This window comes from Artemia sp. Qi Xiang Cuo, chromosome 2, assembly GCF_049724085.1.
Source record: "Artemia sp. Qi Xiang Cuo chromosome 2, ASM4972408v1, whole genome shotgun sequence".
NCBI lineage: Eukaryota > Metazoa > Arthropoda > Branchiopoda > Anostraca > Artemiidae > Artemia > Artemia sp. Qi Xiang Cuo.
This window is the reverse complement of record NC_142795.1, coordinates 67,771,831-67,790,389: the sequence shown is the minus strand read 5'-3', so window position 1 is coordinate 67,790,389 and position 18,559 is coordinate 67,771,831. Positions and strand designations below refer to the sequence as shown.

Genomic DNA, 18,559 nt, shown 5'->3' with positions numbered 1-18,559 from the left:
CTGAAAAACGAGCCATATAGTACCATACAGGCAAGAATATACTAAAGAAAACTTACCCGTTTCTGTAGATGCTTGAATTATCCAGGCGCATCTTAGTTTTGACAAGATGTTTGAAGAAACTAAATTTTATCTGGGGGGGGGGGTTACCCCCCCCCTGCCCATAAAAAATTACGCCCCTGTTGTAGGGCTTCACACCCACATAAGCTCCTTTTTCTGTCCCTATCCCAAGAAAGTAAATCCTGCATGTGGGGTAGCAGTAGGTTTGAGCTTTTCACGAGTTCATCTAACCAGAGCCACGACTGCGAAAGGCGTAGGAAGGTGACTTGGAAGAGTGGTGTATCTCCAAGGAAAGTATATCCTAGCTAACATAAGAAAATGTCTCACCGTATTCGTTAGATTTGGTAAAGATCCTGCACTTTGCTTGGGGTTTCAAAGTTGTACTTTTAGAATTCTTTCTTTAATTTTCGCAATAAACAAGAGACAGCTGAAGGCGTGTAATTAATTTTTTGGTCTATTCAATCTTCTTTAATAGTTCTGTATTCCCTTATTTTTTCTTTCTGCTTTGTACAGTTTGATAAATAATTTTTTCTAAAAATTCCCATCAGTAATAAAGAAACAAAACTAATAAGAGAAACAAAATATAATTTAAAAGAGAAAATACATTACAAAACTTGGGATGAGTTCATTCCCTGCACTACTAATTCAATAGTAATCCAATAGCATAAAAATCTTACATAAAAATTACAAAGCGCAATTTTTTCCTATATTCGTACAATAATAGGAAATCTTAATATTATAAACGCTGATTTTCCTTGGACATTGACGCTCCTTAGACATATTATTTACCCTGGGGTTGTGGGGTGGGCGTAGAACAAATATTTTGGGAATTTCTCTTTACGCTATAGGCAGAAAACCCCACAAAAAAAATATTCACATGTTGTAACCATCCATATTCATTACAGTAATAAAAGCTTTTGATCTGAAAACATAATTTCGTAAGACAAAGAAAGGACTCCCATCACACCTCACATTAGAGACTTTTTATATACATATACTCTTTACAACTGATACAATATTACAGTCATATCCATTGTAGATGTCCAAACATGCTGGTAAACATACTAAAAATTGACTGGTCTTCTATTACCCCCCTCCCCCTACAATTCAAACTAAACAAGTTTACCACAGAAGTGTTTTAATAAATTCCCTCCTTTTGTTACCTTCAACAGGAATAGCAAGATATCGGCAATATTTACAGTATAAGAAAAAAATGAGGAGACATTTTTCTCCTCATTTTTTAATTTTCTAATTCTCCCAATTTTTTTTTTAATAAATTCTCCTTGAGAAGAATTTATTAAATGATATTTTTTTGAAAGAACGATTGTTTTTATCATTAAATTAAGACACAAGTTTTAACTTAAGTTTTTAACAAAAAGACCACTAGTTTTATTTCTTTAAAGAACAATTGTTATGTTTTTAACATAGAGTTTGCCCTTGACCACACTAAAAGTGGATTTATTGAAATTATTCCACCCGACACTGATGAACTAGAATATGACAAAATCTAGTTAGTGACTCCACATTACACATATTGTTGACCAACTGATTAATTCGCCATTATACACACTCCCTCCACAACATGAAAAAATGCAACAAAATAAGTAAAAAGTATAATTAATCAATACATATTATTTCCAACATTTTATTTCCCACGCTCTTATCGGGATAGAAAAATAATCGCTCAGTTTGATGCTACTGACATTTTGGTCGTTTCGCATCATCCTCAGTGTAAGCTTAAGATGTAGGCTAAGACCAGTCGTATGCCTGCATACGACTCGGTCTTCATCATCGCTTTATCTGGTTGTTTATTGTTGTTAAATTATACAGCACTTGTCGTTAAGTTATTGTCATGCCATGAATTCGTTCTCGCAATGAGTTTTTATTTAATTTTCTTTGTATATTACTCCACTATCTTCAATTTTATAAGCGGGTTATAAACAAATATATTATGCACGACGCCCTACATATGTTAAGAATGAAAGAAAATATAAATAGGTTAAAATATGCAATAATTCCACAGAACAATCTTTAAGACTGTTATATTGTCTGGGCATTATTAAAACTGCCCAATTAAATCACCTAGTCTATATAAATGCAATACAAAATTCCTTTAAAGATAATTAACATTCCCTGACAAACGTCTATTATAGTGACCAGATCTTGGAATACTAGTAGAAATCCTCAGAATATATTAGACTTGACCATGAACATATGTCAGATGTTATATTAAAATATGAACATATAACAAATAACGCTAATTAATTTACTTAAATAATTAACTTGGAATCCCCCTGTAGTAGCGAAGTAGAGTGACGCTCTACTTGGCACTGGGGAGCCCAGGGTTCTATTCCCGCTACTGCAAGGTTGGGCAACAGACCTGATAACTGTCCCTACAAATAACTTAGCAACTGAAACATGGATTGAATTCCCAATGCGCCATCAATGGCTCTGAAAGATTTTTATCTTTTCCTTATCTGGTATCCCAGGTATAAGAGACCAAGGGTATATAGATCAGTGCTAATGCTATAACCAGTTCAAATTACCTTAAATTAATAGGCTCCAAATAAAAGTAAAATTACATCGAAAAACCTAAAAATGTTTAGATTTCCAATAAAAGAAGGCACATAATAAAGTTAACTATTCTCCTAAGAAAATGAATCGTTGTTTAAAGCGTAACTTTACTGAACCAGTTCTGATAATTTGTCTACAAAGAAGAGGTACGGAAATTGCCCAAAACAACCTTATTTGATGTCAATACTATTCCGATGCATTTAGCCGGGTCATATTAAACATTCAATAGTAACAAATTGTTAAACTATAAAACTAGAAAGTTTATTCACTGTATGAATTACAACAGCCCTCGCTTTTTCTTGTAGTCCTCCAAGTTAAGTGACCTTCTCGGCGCTTCTTTGGCAGCATTACTCACACTTTTGGTAATTGTATTCATTGGCGGCTCAATAGACGGCACATCTAAATCAATTTTTATGTCAAAATTATGTGCCAAGTATAAATCATCCACTTTAGACTGAACTTTTTTCGCATCGTCCTTTGGCATTTCAGCCACTTTTGCCTCTGGTTCTTTTTGTTTGACAGCAAATGGGTTTTCAGTAATTACTGACGTCACTTCAACCCTTTTCGTTACCATTGATGGACGAGTTGATCGACGGGTAAATGGGTCCATCACTTTGTTCCCCTTATTCGCTCTATATTCCTCCATGATTGCCTTTTCTGCCAGCTCTATATTAAGCTTCCTATTTTTCTCGTTGATATAAGATATGGAACTAATTGTGGAAGTTCGCGCACGATCAAGCTCCATTGCTTTCTCTTCAAGCTCCTAGACACAAAATTGAATCAATTAATAAAGTGCACGAAAAACACAACAACACAGAAACAACACATATTGAGGAACAAAAAAGAAACGAACAACCATAGTAAAAAAATAATAATAATTTAATTACTATCCTTGTTCTTTTTCTTGTTTTTCCCCAGTTTATGGTCATAAATAGAGAAAAGAGCGATCCTTGTCAATAGAAAAGTGAGACTGTAGAACAGGACTTTAGTAGCAACATATACATTGAAGAATTTACTTCAAATATTCAAAATCAGTTAAGCTACTTAGTTAAGCAATTTCTATAGTATATATTACACCATCATTTCAACATTTCAGAGAACTTGATAGAGCAGCATTCAAGCCCTTATCCCCAGAGAAAAAGGTTGATCGCATCGAACCAGTGATCGTAAAAATAGGCCGCGTGGCCTATACTACTGCGCGATAGCACATCTCTTACACATTGCACAATGCATCTCGCCTCTAAACACATTAAAAACAAGTTTTTCAAATGAAAGTAAAGAGTGACGTCAAAACAAAAAGAACAAATTATCCTATAGATAAGGCCATCCCACTAAATCCTTTATTCTTTGCAACTAAGTTAAAATTCTGCTAAATTGAGTGCATGTTCAATGTCAGTAATTAGTAGAAACTTTAGCAAAACTATCTGCGGGTTTAGAGGCGGCCGTCCCCTTCATATATAAAACAATTTATATTAGTTTAAAGTTTTAATATTGCTCTTTACTTTCTAGAAAAATTAGTTTTTTTTTCAAATATTAAATTTATGTCTGCTATTGATATCATAATAAAGGTTATCCTATGTATGAGGAGGGCTTCCGCCTTACACCTCTCAATCTTTGCACTTGCATGAAAATGCTAGTGATAATCCACCCTTGCAAAACTGTATTCCTTATTTTATTTATTTTTCCAAAAGCAAGTTTGATATGTAAAAGTTAGGTTTCATGCCCCCCCCCCTCCTTCCACTTTTGTGTAGGTAAGGACATGAGTACAATATTAAATTTCAAACTCGATATATTTCTGCAATAAGAGCACAATAGTCAGCCCCTCAGCATCCATATTTCCACGCTTTGAGCATAAAATGTAATCTTTATGACCTTGGTCACCCTTACTCCACTAAAACATCCTCTGGCCTGTCCTCTTAAGAGTTTCGTGTACATAAACGGTGGCCAAACCGTTACGAATGTGCTCAACTCGGCACACTGGATGATTAGAAGTGACAGTATTTTCATTTATAAAAACTTGATTTTTCCTATTTTGCAGTACACATAAGGGGTTTTCACTCCTAACAAAATCACTAAACAACAAATTTCTAAAAACAAAAGTGTTGAGCAATCCAACTGAATATTATTAATGCATTTAGAGCACGATACCAAAAACTTACAAATTCCTTCATTAAAAAAAACAAAACAAGTTTCCTAGTATGTTGCTGAGAGTTTTTAGAAAAAGTGAACATTTATGCTTCCGCCTATCTACCTTTTATAAACAATTGGGACAGCAGAATTAGGCCTATTCCGAGTTAACTCAAACAACATCAATCGTAAAAATAACGTTGTAGCTCTCCACAATGCCTTAATCCTAAGGCCATTCTGAAGCTACTTTACAAAATGTGTAGATATTATCCCATTTTTACTCAAGGGAGCTGGTTTTTTTTTAACAGGATCCTACTATTCTCGAGTTGGTTCGGAAGCTACTTCAGCTTCTGTAATGTGCATCCATTTGAAATCTGGTCAAAACAGGTCATGGTTTTGTTTATTATTCTTTGTAACAAGGATCATTAGTTTTATACATCATACCTCAGTACATAATCTCTCCCCTTCAGTGGGCATGTACCTTTAATAACGACGATATGTCCACCCTTTGTATATAACGAGAATATGTATGTATGTCAATACGCTTGTTCAAGAGTGAAGGCAAACGCAGGTACGCATGTACGGTTTTTTAGGGGGGGACTAATAATTTTTTTTTAATAAATTGAATAAGAAGTGTCCAGAAATTCGTGAAATTTGGACTCCCCTCTGCGTATATACCAAGGCTATGGTGCTAGACTGGATGCAGTGGGCTAGTTTTTCCAGCAGAGAGTGCGAAAGGTTATTCTGGGACTATTCAAAACGCTAATTGGTTTTAATCTGATTCAGTTTTAAAATCCAACTATTCAAAAGCATATTAAGGGATATTAGAAGTAATAAATGTTTCAAAATAAGTAATAAAAATTCATTTTATTGTTTGCAAAGAGTTATATGTATCTTCTTCTGTATACACGTCTAGTTTAGTTTTCACAAAGGAAATTCATCCCAAAAAACTAGGGAGGAAGAGCTTGTTTTTGCTTCAAAAGACCTGAAAGACCATACTGGGACAACCGAAGATGCTATTTTGTTCGGATTGGGATCATGACTATGAACAATCGTCGAACTGACCCTTTTCTTCTCTTCTTTTATATCTTTTGTTGTACTTTTATTTTCTATGTTCTCTTGGTAACATTTCATTTCTGTTTTATCACTTGTTTTTTCAAATAAAAGTTGGCGTAGGCCTACTCAAAGCATTTTAAGCAAAAAAAAAAAAAAAAAAAAAAAAAAAAAAAAAACTTAGAAAGACTATGATGTAGTTATAATAAAGCTAGTATTTATACACAAGACTATGATAAAGAGCTGTTCACTGGCTGCAGAGAAGAATCTGGAAGTCCTACTTCTTTAGTTTCAAATACTACAAACAGTGAGATAAAATCAGGGTTTTCTCTTTAGAAACAAATGTTTAATGTCTTTCAAAAAAAAAAAAAAAAAAAAAAAAAAAAAAAAAAAGACCACAATTTTCTGTCCTCGCTGTTTTAATATTTTCCTAAGATCCAAAAATTCGAAAATCATCTGGGTAATTAGATGGGAAGAGGGTGTGGATGGGGGGGGGGAGGGGGGCTTCTGTGTAACCCAGCGTTGCCACCGTCAGTGATTGGAACAGAACTATACACTAGTTTGGGTTTTTTGAAAATTTATTTTCCACTGTTTAGCAATTTTTACATATTTTTTGTCGATTACCAGTTATATTTTAAGAACATTCCAGTGTTTATGTGTACAATTTTTGACGGAAGTCTTTGCAGAATGCCCGGTTTTTTTTTCATTCAATAATAGAAAATAAGTTTAATCAATGAAAACATAAAAACACACTAATGAAATGTCAATTTACAGCTAAAATTGACCTCAAAACTTCATCACTTTTATAATTTGCGCTCAAGCAATTACACGAATTTTAAGTATTAATAAACTTTAAGTCTATAATATGAAACTAGAAAAATTCAATAAAATGGCTATCTTAATATCTTTTTTTTGTGAAATAAAACTCGTTCTTACAAATGAAAGGCTTATTTCTTACCATTAGTTCTTTGTTGTATCGTTCGGCAACTTCTTCATCTCCCTTAGATTGGGCGATTTCCCTCTCCTTAATCAACTGAGCCTTTTTCGCAGCATAATTGTAGATATTCTTCGAGAATCTTGTCTTTTCTTGAATTATTTTCGCAACATCTTCCTCCTATAAATCAACAGAAATACAATATACTCAAATGGCATGGCTGTAGAAATAACAAACACTAGAGAAGGGTAAAAACACAAAGAAAGGACACAGGCGAAAGCCTTTGAATCTGCTCCCCATTTATGCTGGTAATTTACCTCACACTAAGCTATGTAGACTTATACATAGTTCACACAGTGTCAACAAAACGCACAGAGTCCTTCACACAATTGATACAGACTGACCCCCACCCCCTTCAACAGAAGACATGTCAAGTTTTCGTAAACCGCTTTTTAGTTTTGAATTAGAATTGAATCAATGGCTAGATCAATTAATTGTGGAGATGGTCAAGATGGCTTCATTCTGGCTCCATTGATTGCTTGAGACTTAGCGCAAAACCATCCATAGCATTCTTATAGAACGTCAAAACAAAGCGATATCTTCTTCATAACCGCTCCTTGAATCCAGCATTGATTTTCGGATTCTTTGCTGACACTTGATCCTCAAAGTCGTCTCAAAGAAGGTCATTTTCTGGAATCGAGCCCTCATTATAAGAATCTATAACTAGTGTTCTCTTCCAGACACATAGCAGTAAACTGAGGGTCTGCAACAACACATCTTGGACATAGCTGTATTGAAACCCTCACTCTTTTCACCAACACAGCTGAATTGAAGTTCATATTTGGTATGTGGTTCTCACATGTAAAAACAATTGAAAAGGTTGGAAAATGCCATCACTATTTTTTTTATTGGGGAGGGGAGGAGGGTGAGTTTTGAGTACTTTTGTGTGAATTGATATGATTTGTATATAGGGCGTCCAACAAGTATTTCCTTAATGACAGATTTAAAAATATCTATTATATTTAGGTTAGATTAAAAGAAAACTAAGTTTTTCTTGACTCCAGGCTTAATTGATGTGGTTTTAGTTAAGAGATGATTAAAAAACAGAAATTACCAAGAAACAACCCATTGCTCAGATGGTCCTTGGGTAGCATGACTGACACAACCCAATCACCAGTAAAATTACTAGGTATCTGTAACTCAATGAATACCATCCAGTTCAAGGAGCAATTAATTATTATAAGTTATGTCATGTTAATTTGGACTGTTAGTGGTGACAGACTCTTTTTGTAACAGAACAACCCTCAGCGATTTCTTTTGGTTTGTGGTAACCGTTCAGTTTTCTCCAACACAACTACGTCAAAGATACATTGCTAAAGACTGTAGAAAAAATCGTGTTTTCCAGTCAGGCACCAGTTTCAAGTAGGCCTACCTATCTTACGTTCAGTGGATGAAGGAAATATTTATAATGAGATAAATATATTTTTTCACGATCTTGAACAAAAATATTCGTTTTTTGTAGAACAGAAAGCGAGGTAAATATGCCAGTGGCAATGTTCATCAGATAACACGATTACTTTATATTATAAAGAATTGAGGATAAGCTTTCTCAGATCTTCTGGGAGGCAGCTAGAGAGTACTAAAGCGCCACTTTTTAGAGCTAGAAGGGACGTGATTCTGTTATCATGGAATCAAATTTGATAAGATGATCTCGAGCTGAGGTAACCTTCTATGGTGCGTTTCTATCTAAAAAGGGATAAGCTCTTAATACCTCACTCAGGAACTTCAAGGCAGTGAATAACAGTTTTGGCAATGAATATTAAGACAGTTGGTAGATATATTCAATATAGAGCTGATTTGTTAAATACGGTGATACACAGCGTAAGTCCTAAAGGGAATGAACTGAAATAACACCAAAGCAAGAAAGGTATGGGGAGAAAAATCAACTAAATTCACCCTATTTCTGTCAGCAAATATAGTAGCGGTAATCTGAAATTGAGCATAGCTCGTAGGTTTAAACAATAATTAGTCTTTAATAGGTGGGAGGGTTGGAGCCCACCTTTATCTTTTCCTCTGTGCTCACTAGCCTTCCTTAGCTTAATGCCTCTGAGAAAAGTACATAAACATTTGGATATACCAAGCAATAACTATAAGCTATCAATTGGTGACAAATGCGTGATGCTAATGCTGTATTACCAATTATTACTAATTTATTATAATATTCTACATTCTAGAACGAAAAATATACTTTTACCAAAAAAAAAAAAAACAAAAGAAGAGCTAAAATGTTACCAAAAAAGAAAAGAAGAAGAGAAAGAAAAAAAAAGAAAAGAAGAAGAGCTAAAATGTGGGTATGAGAAAACAACATGAAAAGATTATTAGCTATGCAATGCATGAAAAAAAAGAAAAGGAAATCATCTATAATATAAAATGAGAAGCAGTAACTGGACTAAAATAGTGAGTGCTGTGAAAAAAGCAAATATGGACCCAACTTTTCCTCTTAAAAGTATGCTTCAGAAAAAGAATTGTGTCTTTTAGAAAATAAAAAAGAAGACAATTTCCTAGCATAAGAATGCCCTGCATTCAACAGATTTTACTTAAAAGACTACAATAAGGATACACATATACTTGTACTTGATGACACATGAAATGAGCGTCACTAGAAACAATTGTTAGCCTAGAAACATGATAGCAAACAATTATGCAAAGATTGAATTTTTTTTTACCAGACTCCTCTTTTTCAGTTGATTATGAATAAACTAGAGTTGATAATGGCAAAAATGAATCTTTAGCTTAATAGCATCTCTCCCAAACCTAAACCTTGTGAATTCACAAATGTATAGCATCAATTCTTTAGGGAACAGGTAACAAAATTAATCTTTCTTTATTTGAGGGGAGGAGGGACCTGGCGAACAAATTAATATTTTGAATCTCAAATTTGTATTTGAGCTAATTTAACTCCGAAACTTAAGGTTAGGGTACTTCAGTCACTTCTTGACAAGCTAGCATAACTTATTCTAAAAATTTAAAAACTTTAAAAATACTATATCTTTCTAAAACATAGTAAAATACCTTTTTATATTCTTAATATAGATATCTAAATATCATTTTAAAATATACTAGTATACAAAACACGCCATCTTTTGTTATTTGAAGAATGAAATCAAATTTACAAGCGTGTATGTATAAAAAGCGTGTAGAAGAAGAAAAAGTCAGAAAGGAATATTTAAAAAGGATTTGACCAGAGGAATATGTCCCATGCCGTGTTCATGTATAAAGAAAGTTTTAATGAACATTAGGTGCCCAAAAGTATAATTCTTAGTGAAGGGGAGGAGGAGCATCTTTTTCACATAATAATAAATTACAGTAAAAGACGACAGCAAATATATTATTTCATTTTTCAACAATTTTATTTATTTCTTATGCATTGCTCACAAATGTCACCATACAGAGTCAAACCCGCTTGTGAAAGGGCGGGATTTTATTTACTGTTTAATTAAAAAGGTCCATATTTAATAAGGAGAGAGGAAGAGAAGCTCATTTTTAGCCAGAAATTAAAGAATATACAGATTTTTGCCAAAGCTTTATTTCTTTTTTCCCCTCTACTCAAAATTGTTTATCTTTACGAGAAAGCAAACATCTTGAATTCATGTAATTTAAACTGCCTTGATCTGTCATTATTATCAGAATTTACTTAAAATCCAATCGGAAATTCTTCCTCACTTGACAGTCTTGTTTTTTCAAAGCGCGTTTTTAAATTTTCAATTACTATGGGCTACAATCTCACGCTGCAAACATGATGTCAACATCATTAGCTACAGAACAAAGTAAAAAAAAACATCAATTAAAAAAAAAAAGTTAAAATACCTGGAAAACGTAATTTCTTGCATTTTGAATATCAGCATATTTCTTATCTACGTCTTCTATGAGAGGTAAGGAAACACCCTGAGCAGCACAAGTTTCTTTCCATTTTTCAAATTCAGTATCTGTGAAATCCTGATTAGAAACAAACTCAAGTCTAAAGACCCTCTCTTGGGAGCCATGCCTCAGTCTCATTCCCTTATTGGTTTTTGTGTTACCAAGTTTATAGATCTTTGCAGTTTCACACACACCAACAATTTCAGCCACTCTGTACACAGATTTGCCAGAATTCTGACCAATGCCGATCCTTACAAAGCAACCACAAACAACTTTCTCAAGGAACGGGGCATGAACCCACTTTTCAAGTTTGTGTCGTGAGAGTCGTATTTTCGATATTTGTTCTTTTTTATCAACTAATTGAACTCGAGGTCGAGGGGCTCGTTCTTCATCCTCTGAATCACTACTAGAACTATCTTCACTAGAAGAACTCTTAATACTTGGGGCCTTTCGTGGTTTCTCATCCTCGGATTCAGAATCTGAGCCACTATCGTCTGACCAAACATCAGACGCTTTGAGTTTCTCCTTCCGTTGAGATGATTCCGGTGACGATTCTCTGTCTCTTTCTTCTTCATTGTCCTTTTGCCGTTCTGCTTCCTGGGATGCCTTTTTCTCAGCACGTTTTCTCTCTTTTTCCTTTTCCTTCTTCTCTTTTTCTTCAGCCCGCTCTTTTCTTTCGTTACGGCGAGCCTTCAAAGCATTTATGGCCTAAAATTTAAAGTGAATAGGCATTAAACAAACAAAATATTTTAAAAAGAACAACATCTAACACAATGCAATGATGTTACCTTCACAAGGAACAAACCTAATCTTTACGCAAAGGTTAGACTAGCAACTCTTTTAGGAATCCTTTTCTTAAGAGTTATAAGTTAACCCCCTAGACATCTAGCAAGCACTATTCCATGATTAAGTAATCAAAATGAACAAGAAACCAAAATCGTCTGTTATATCTGCATAGTTCTAAAGTTATGGTACTTACACACTGCAAACACACATAAACGATCTCCGGGACCGTGAAAACGGTAAGAGAAACGTTTGAATTTACAGTTTTTAGTTTTATGTAGAATAAACCCTGAGGGCCACTTTACTTTCCTGTTTCCTCTCTCTTTTTCTAATTGACCTCTTTTTCTAATTGTTAATAAGGCACAAGAAAAAATAAAAAAAGAAAGGGAGGGGAGGGGCTGTGATTTGAGAAATTACTTTTGCAGTGTATCCATCAATGGTATATCCCATTCTAATTAGACAGGTCCATTTTTTTTAGCACCAACATTACACTCTTTTTCAATGGCCGTTGTTACAGAAAGAGAGATCATTTTTTTTTTGTGTCCAAACCAAATATTTACTTTAGGTTACTTAACTACTTGTATCAGATGAATCACATTGGGAAAGCCGAATAAACGCTAGGGTACACCCACTTCACAGTCTCTAAGCTCGGATACCTTATCACCAGTATTAACAGCTTGGAAAATTTTTGTAAACTCGCCTTGAGGTCTTCATTTTGCAATGAGACTCGTAAGCCTCGTGATCTAAACCATTTCATGACAAATAGCGTTTAATGACCGAGAACAAAAAGAGACAGTAATAGAGAAAAGTATCATAGGATGGTTGCAGTGTCAGACCCAACCTACCTGGATTAATTGGGGTACAATCTTGTTATTATCCCTTGTCTACCCTTGTCTGCTATTATGTTTTAACTATCATTTTTTCTTAAAGGATATAACAAAGAGTATTGCTACTGTGGTTACCCTTCTAGCCCCCCCCCCTTCCCCTGCAATGTTGAAATTGTGATCGGAACATAAAAAGGCAGTACGGTACAGGGACTACTTCTCACCAAGATTGGCTGAGATTTGACGTCCCATTTTTGTAGGTACGCTTCAAAATTGTAGATGTAGAATACAGAACCATTATAGGCTACTAGCGCTTATTCCTCACAAAATTTGATTGATATCCAAACACATATCATGGAAGATGTTGTGGTGACGAATATTTACGTTTTCCCCAAAGGAAAAATTGGCACGAGTCTCCCAAAGGCATAACTAGGACCCTCATACTTACTTATTTCCTGCGATTACTTATTTACTGCGATTATTATATAATCGCAGCTTATTTCCAAGAGTCATTTTTTTGTGATGACTAGAATTAAAGATCTGTCCCCTCATAGAGGTGGTATTGAGGGGGAGGAACCCAAAACAGAACAGGGTGCTTGCCAGCTATAAAGTTGCTTTTGCAGATGTCCTGCAAGAAATTAAGACACCCCTTCTTCATTAAGGCTACATCAGGGATGGGTCCCAAAACATAAAGCTAGGATATATTTTCTACCAAATTAGGTTGTAGTCTGACAGTATCTTGTTTTAAAATTTTATGATGACAAGAATTTATGGAGCCCACCTTTCCCTTCCCAAGTAATTTTGGACGATTTGTGATCCCCAAATACATAATTAGGATATAATTAGACCAATATGAAAGATAAGCGAAAAAAGAGGTCACATTCAGCAAATACAATGGATCCCTTGGGTACACATACCAGGGGAAGTTCCCAGAAAACATGAACAGAGAATTACCTGAAATTTATTATTTTTTGTTTTGTTTTCTTCAACCGTTTTTTTCCTTTCGTGAGCTCTTTCTTTTGCATCTTTGGGTATGACCACCTTTTCACTTTCTGACTTTTTCTGTTTCTTTGCCAGTTTCAGTTTTTTTTCAATTTCAAATCGGGTTTTCATTGCTTCTCGACGCTCATTTCTAAAAAAAAGAACAAAATAAAAATGAAGTGAACAAATACTAGACTAATTAATAGGACAGAGACAAGACATTAAAGTATTAAAACTGTTAAAAATTGATATAGTCGTTTGTTTATCCTTGTTTCTTCCAAATTTGAAGGCGTTGTTCAACTATTTGTATACTTTTATCGAGTCAAACCAAATCCTGATGCCTATTAACTTTGCAGATAATGCACCAATTTCGCCTTTAAATTTGTCACATCTATCTACAAATCATATCAAGGAAGCAGATGGAATATTAAACACACAAAAACAAATTCAAGGACACTCCCTTCATGACCATTCCAAAGTTTTGCAAAATTTTATATGGACATAGGTCATGATGATTTTTTTCCAATTTGTAGATAAATGATTTCACTACTTGACGATTAAGACATTATTTTGTCTTTGAATCACAGGGATGCTTGTTTAATAAAATCATTTTAATTCAATATTTTGTATGCACCCAAATCAAATACTATAAAAACAGTTTAAATCTGGCCACCAAATGGAAATAAATATGGTTAACTCTGATCAGAGGAAGAAAGTGCATTTTGAGGCAACTATTATTCAATTTTTCTGAGGCATTTTTTTTTAAATAATCTCAAGGGGAAGGGGGAGGCCCCCTTCTGTATGCGTGTAATCAGATGGACCTGGCAATGTCTAACATGTAGGACTTGTTATGCAAAAAGTTGTTGTAATGGCTAAACATACTTTACAATCACAACACATAGAACAAAGTAACTGTTCCTTATACTTGTTAAAAAAATATGAAATGAGTATATATATATATATATATATATATATATATATATATATATAGCACATAGACAATGGCAGTAGCCTATGTTCAAAGATGTAAGATTCAGTGTAACATATTTTAGGCAAACTACATTTTCCACGTTTATCCTGTCATTGAATAAGAACGTTTAATATGTTACATAACGGAGATTCGTACTTCTAAGGACAAAATCAGGATTTTCTCTTTCCTGTTTTAATATCAACAACCCAATCCTATATCAGATATTTGTAATTCTCTTTAAAACAAGCAACAAATGCATGTTTGCATACTCACACCTTTGCAGGGAAGATCAGGAAAAGGACAGGAGATATTTCATTTAAAAAACAACAAAAAAACCCTAAAATGCACTCTGACAGGCTTTTAACCCCCTGCGCGCTCCGCCCTTCTTGGTCAATAGAGAAAGTGAGTTATTTTCTGGGCATAAATTTTTAGCAAAGTCCCAGTTATTTCTTGGGACTAAGTAAGGTCACATACACCAGTTTATGTGATAATGATGTCTTCCTATGAGCAAGTATATTTATAAGCCACAATTTTATAAACCTGAATGCAGAGTAAATAACCTATGAGAGGGTCACTAGCTCTCATCCTTTTCGGAATGTCAGCTCTCAGATCCTTAATGATGTCGTCAAGCAGCACGTCCAAAACCAGAAATAATCTTTCGGTTTCTATACCATCTTGGTAAATATGAAAATTTACATCCGCATTAAAGGCTGAAACCCGAAAGAAACAGAATTGTTGGGGAGGAAAAAATATGGTAAAGTTTAAACAAACCTTAACGACTATACATTCCTCTATTTGGAGAGATTTTACCATACGATATACGAATACACTGTAAAGCACTAGCATCCAGAGACGAGCATGTAGCCCAAAAAAGTAGCAGAAAAACATTTCTATTGGGAAACACAAAGTAGGACATACAGCAAAACAGAAAGCCCTGGATTCTGACAAAAGAATTGGGTGTGATAAAAAGAAGATATTAAGAGCAATTTTTTGACACTATGATTTTCTAAGACAATTCGCTTGTCTTATTGACTTAACAAATACATACATCTATTCTTTGGTTTAATTCAAAGGCTGTTGCATCTACATACAATCAGATCATAAACAGATTATATAAAAGATGGTGGTAAATTCACAGCCCAATTTTATTTAAACTTGATTTTCGAGAGATTCAACGAATTCCAATTGCCCTAGAGCTTTATAAGTCACAGCAATAGTAAAATCCGGTTCATTCTTGAGAGTTCACAATGACTGCAAACTGCTGACCAAATAAAAAAATGCTACCACACAGGGAAAAATAGAAAAACAAAAGTAACAACAAAGCAATTTTCTGAATTGTTTTTACAGTAATTATTTTCTTGTACTTTCATATTGAAGTAATGAGATTTACTGACAGTTATGGATCACATAAACTACAGTTCATACAAAATTCAAGCCTCTAATATAAATTTTATAACTTATAGCCAGAAAAACGTTGAAAATTGAAAGTCGGTGATACTACTGAGAGACCAAAAGTGTAACGATTCCAGAATATCCTTTTTCCAGAATAGCCTACTGGTTAAGTTAAAAACAATTTTTAAAAACAATTTTTAAAAACAATTTTTACAGTTTAATATGTCATATATTAAATTTGTATTCAACAAACTAAAATGACCTGAATCTTTGTTTCAAAATATCAAAAGAAACACAAAAAAGGTGAGACCAGCACTCCCCCTTTTTTATTCAAAGCAACAGAAAAAATGCAACTAAAAATTGCTTAAATCATAACTGTTACTCGCTAAATCCTGTCATAGGAAGAATAACTACAATCATCCTTTAAGAAATTAAACTGTATTTTGTGTATTAGGAAGTTTCTTAGTTAGAGATTATACAAGAAGACAATGAAAATGAGAGAAGTAGAGAGAACATTAGTACCTAAATTAAGAAATAGTGAAACAGATACCATGGATAAAACTAATGATGAAGTGAGTGTTAAGGAGAGATGAAATAAATATGCTGAGGGGGTGTTAGCCTATAATAAATTTCTGAAAAATAGCACAGGAAATAAGGAGAAGGCTTTTTTACAATTTAAACCTGAAGGAATTTATTTAGTAATAAAGAGTAGGGAAAAGCATTAAAAAGATGAAGAACAAAAGACCCCTGGTCCTGCAAATATGTTTTTGAAACAAAGCAGATACAAAGTTGGAAATTAGATAAAGAAAGTTAGCATAATAATTGTTTATCACAGGAAAATGCCTAGTAATACTACTGCTACTACAATTAACAATTTACCACATCACCAAGCCACCTGAAGCCAACACAGCTATGCCTCCATTCCAATCAATTCAATGCCTCCCTCAATAAACCCTCCCAGGAAGTTTCCATTTCCCTTAAACTTTCTTTACGACATCCTCTCACCCCAGCCATGGAAGACCTGCTTTCCGTTTATTCCTAGACGGTTGGCTGAAAAGGGCAAACTATGGCAACATGCCATCCTTCAAATGCAAAACTTACCCTACCCATCCCAACCTTTCTCTTTATAGCCCTAGAAAATGCAATCAAACCACATTTTTTGCACAGCCAACTATTTGAAATACAGTCAGTCAGTCATGTACCAAAAACAATCTGTAGGCAATTTCTATGGAAAATATCTACCAAATATTCCTCTGTTTTTTGGAGTGCCCATGGTTCAAAACCATATTTGACCACTGTCATCATTGTAGCTTCCAACACTCTGATCTTGGTTCACAGACTTGTCTTCCTATTCTTCAAAATTTTTTTCAACTTTGAAATAACATCCTGAGCCTTGGCTATTCTACTTTTAACATCTTCACGGCACCCATCGCCTTTACTAATAATACTACCAAGGTAAGTGAAGCTGTCCACTTGATCAACCTTTTCAAGATTTACAAGGTTATTTTAATAATTTATAACTGTATAAAATATCAGAGCTATCAAATCAAGAGCTCAGCAACAGATATGGAGGAATGTGATATTAAGTACAAAGACAGAAATCTTTTTAAGTTGAGTCTAGTCTCATATAATAAACTGCTGATAATTTGAGTCCTTGGTAAAAGTCATAGTGAAGCAAATAATTTTGAAATTTTTGAGGTCAGAGGATGCAAAAGCAGGCTTTGAAATAATTGTTCAAATGATTAACATGTGTGAACTAGACACAAATGGGGATGAAGACATGAGGTTTGGCACTAAAAAAAATTGACTAAGCAGATAGCTTCATTTACCTAGGTAGAACTACTCGTAGGAATTTTTAAAGTAAATTTAATTTTGCATAATAGTAACAGTTCAGTGAAGATGTAGAATAGACAAGACATAGAATATACGAGCTAAGATTAGAGCACTTGAAGCCATAATAAAGTTAGTTTTGAAATAAGGGTGTTTCAAAACCTTACAAAATATATTGAATGTTTTCTAAAGGAATTGTCTATTGATAGCTCTAAGAAATTGCCTGAGAGACTGTTCATCAAACATGAAATTAAACCAAGAATATGTTCTTAATGTATTTGTCTAAAATGAAAAAATATGAAGAAAAGATATGTTACAACAAAAGACGAATTATAATAATTAGATTAGTAGCAAGTAGTATATATAATAGTTAGCAAGTAGTCCAGCAGGGGCCAAAGTTAAACTGGTAATAAGAGGTCAAAAGAAACTATTCAGAGGAAATGGGAGCCTTATTGGGCGTGCAGCAGGTAAAGCTCTGAACAGTATTTTACAGAGAGGGAGCATGTGCTGTTGTGTTGACATCAGCATGATTTACACTGATCATTAATTATTAGTAGCACAATATTACATGATTTCGTCTATCCTTAAATCACTCTAACTGAAGTTTTATACTTCATATTTCAGGGAATACAAGATGAATGCAATGTTACCTATTGAAAAGTTCTTGCTCCCTTTCTTTTTCAGTCATTTGGGCTAGCCTAACCTGATCTGCTTCATCACCCATAAGATTCTCGTCATAGCCATCATTAAATTCTTCATCTTCTGAGTCACTTCCTCTAGAGTCCTAAAATAAAAGAAGACTATAATAAAAAAAGGGGTCTACTACAATTTTATACATCTGGCCTTGTTCATTAATGTTTTTAAATGATGGAAGAGGGCTGAAAACTGGATAACTATTTATCTATACCAAAATTTAGGACAATTTTGCTCAAAACAAAATGCAACCTGAAACATTATTTTATGTTCAAGTTACACTGCTATTGTTTGACATGCTAAGAAAGAATATTATAGACGACATTTTGTTTCAAATAAGATCATCCAAATTCTTAAAATGAGACTGCTATTTTTATGCATTTTTTAAATCCAAAAGGAATCGACATTACAAACCAAGATAAT

At 34.0% G+C, this 18,559-nt stretch overlaps 1 protein-coding gene across 1 annotated transcript in view; it reads right to left on the bottom strand.

Moving 5' to 3' along the window:
* Positions 1–625: 625 nt before the first annotated feature.
* The window catches only part of LOC148955533 (RNA polymerase-associated protein RTF1 homolog), a 23,546-nt gene continuing 5,612 nt past the window's right edge, over positions 626–18,559 (bottom strand). Inside the window, exons 2-6 of the mRNA XM_089107597.1 lie at positions 18,094–18,227; positions 13,225–13,402; positions 10,613–11,371; positions 6,770–6,925; positions 626–3,394 (exon numbers count right to left, since the gene is read on the bottom strand). Of these exons, the coding sequence (XP_088963723.1) occupies positions 2,909–3,394; positions 6,770–6,925; positions 10,613–11,371; positions 13,225–13,402; positions 18,094–18,227 (1,713 nt within the window). The 3' untranslated portion in view covers positions 626–2,908. The remainder of the gene's footprint in view (positions 3,395–6,769; positions 6,926–10,612; positions 11,372–13,224; positions 13,403–18,093; positions 18,228–18,559) is intronic.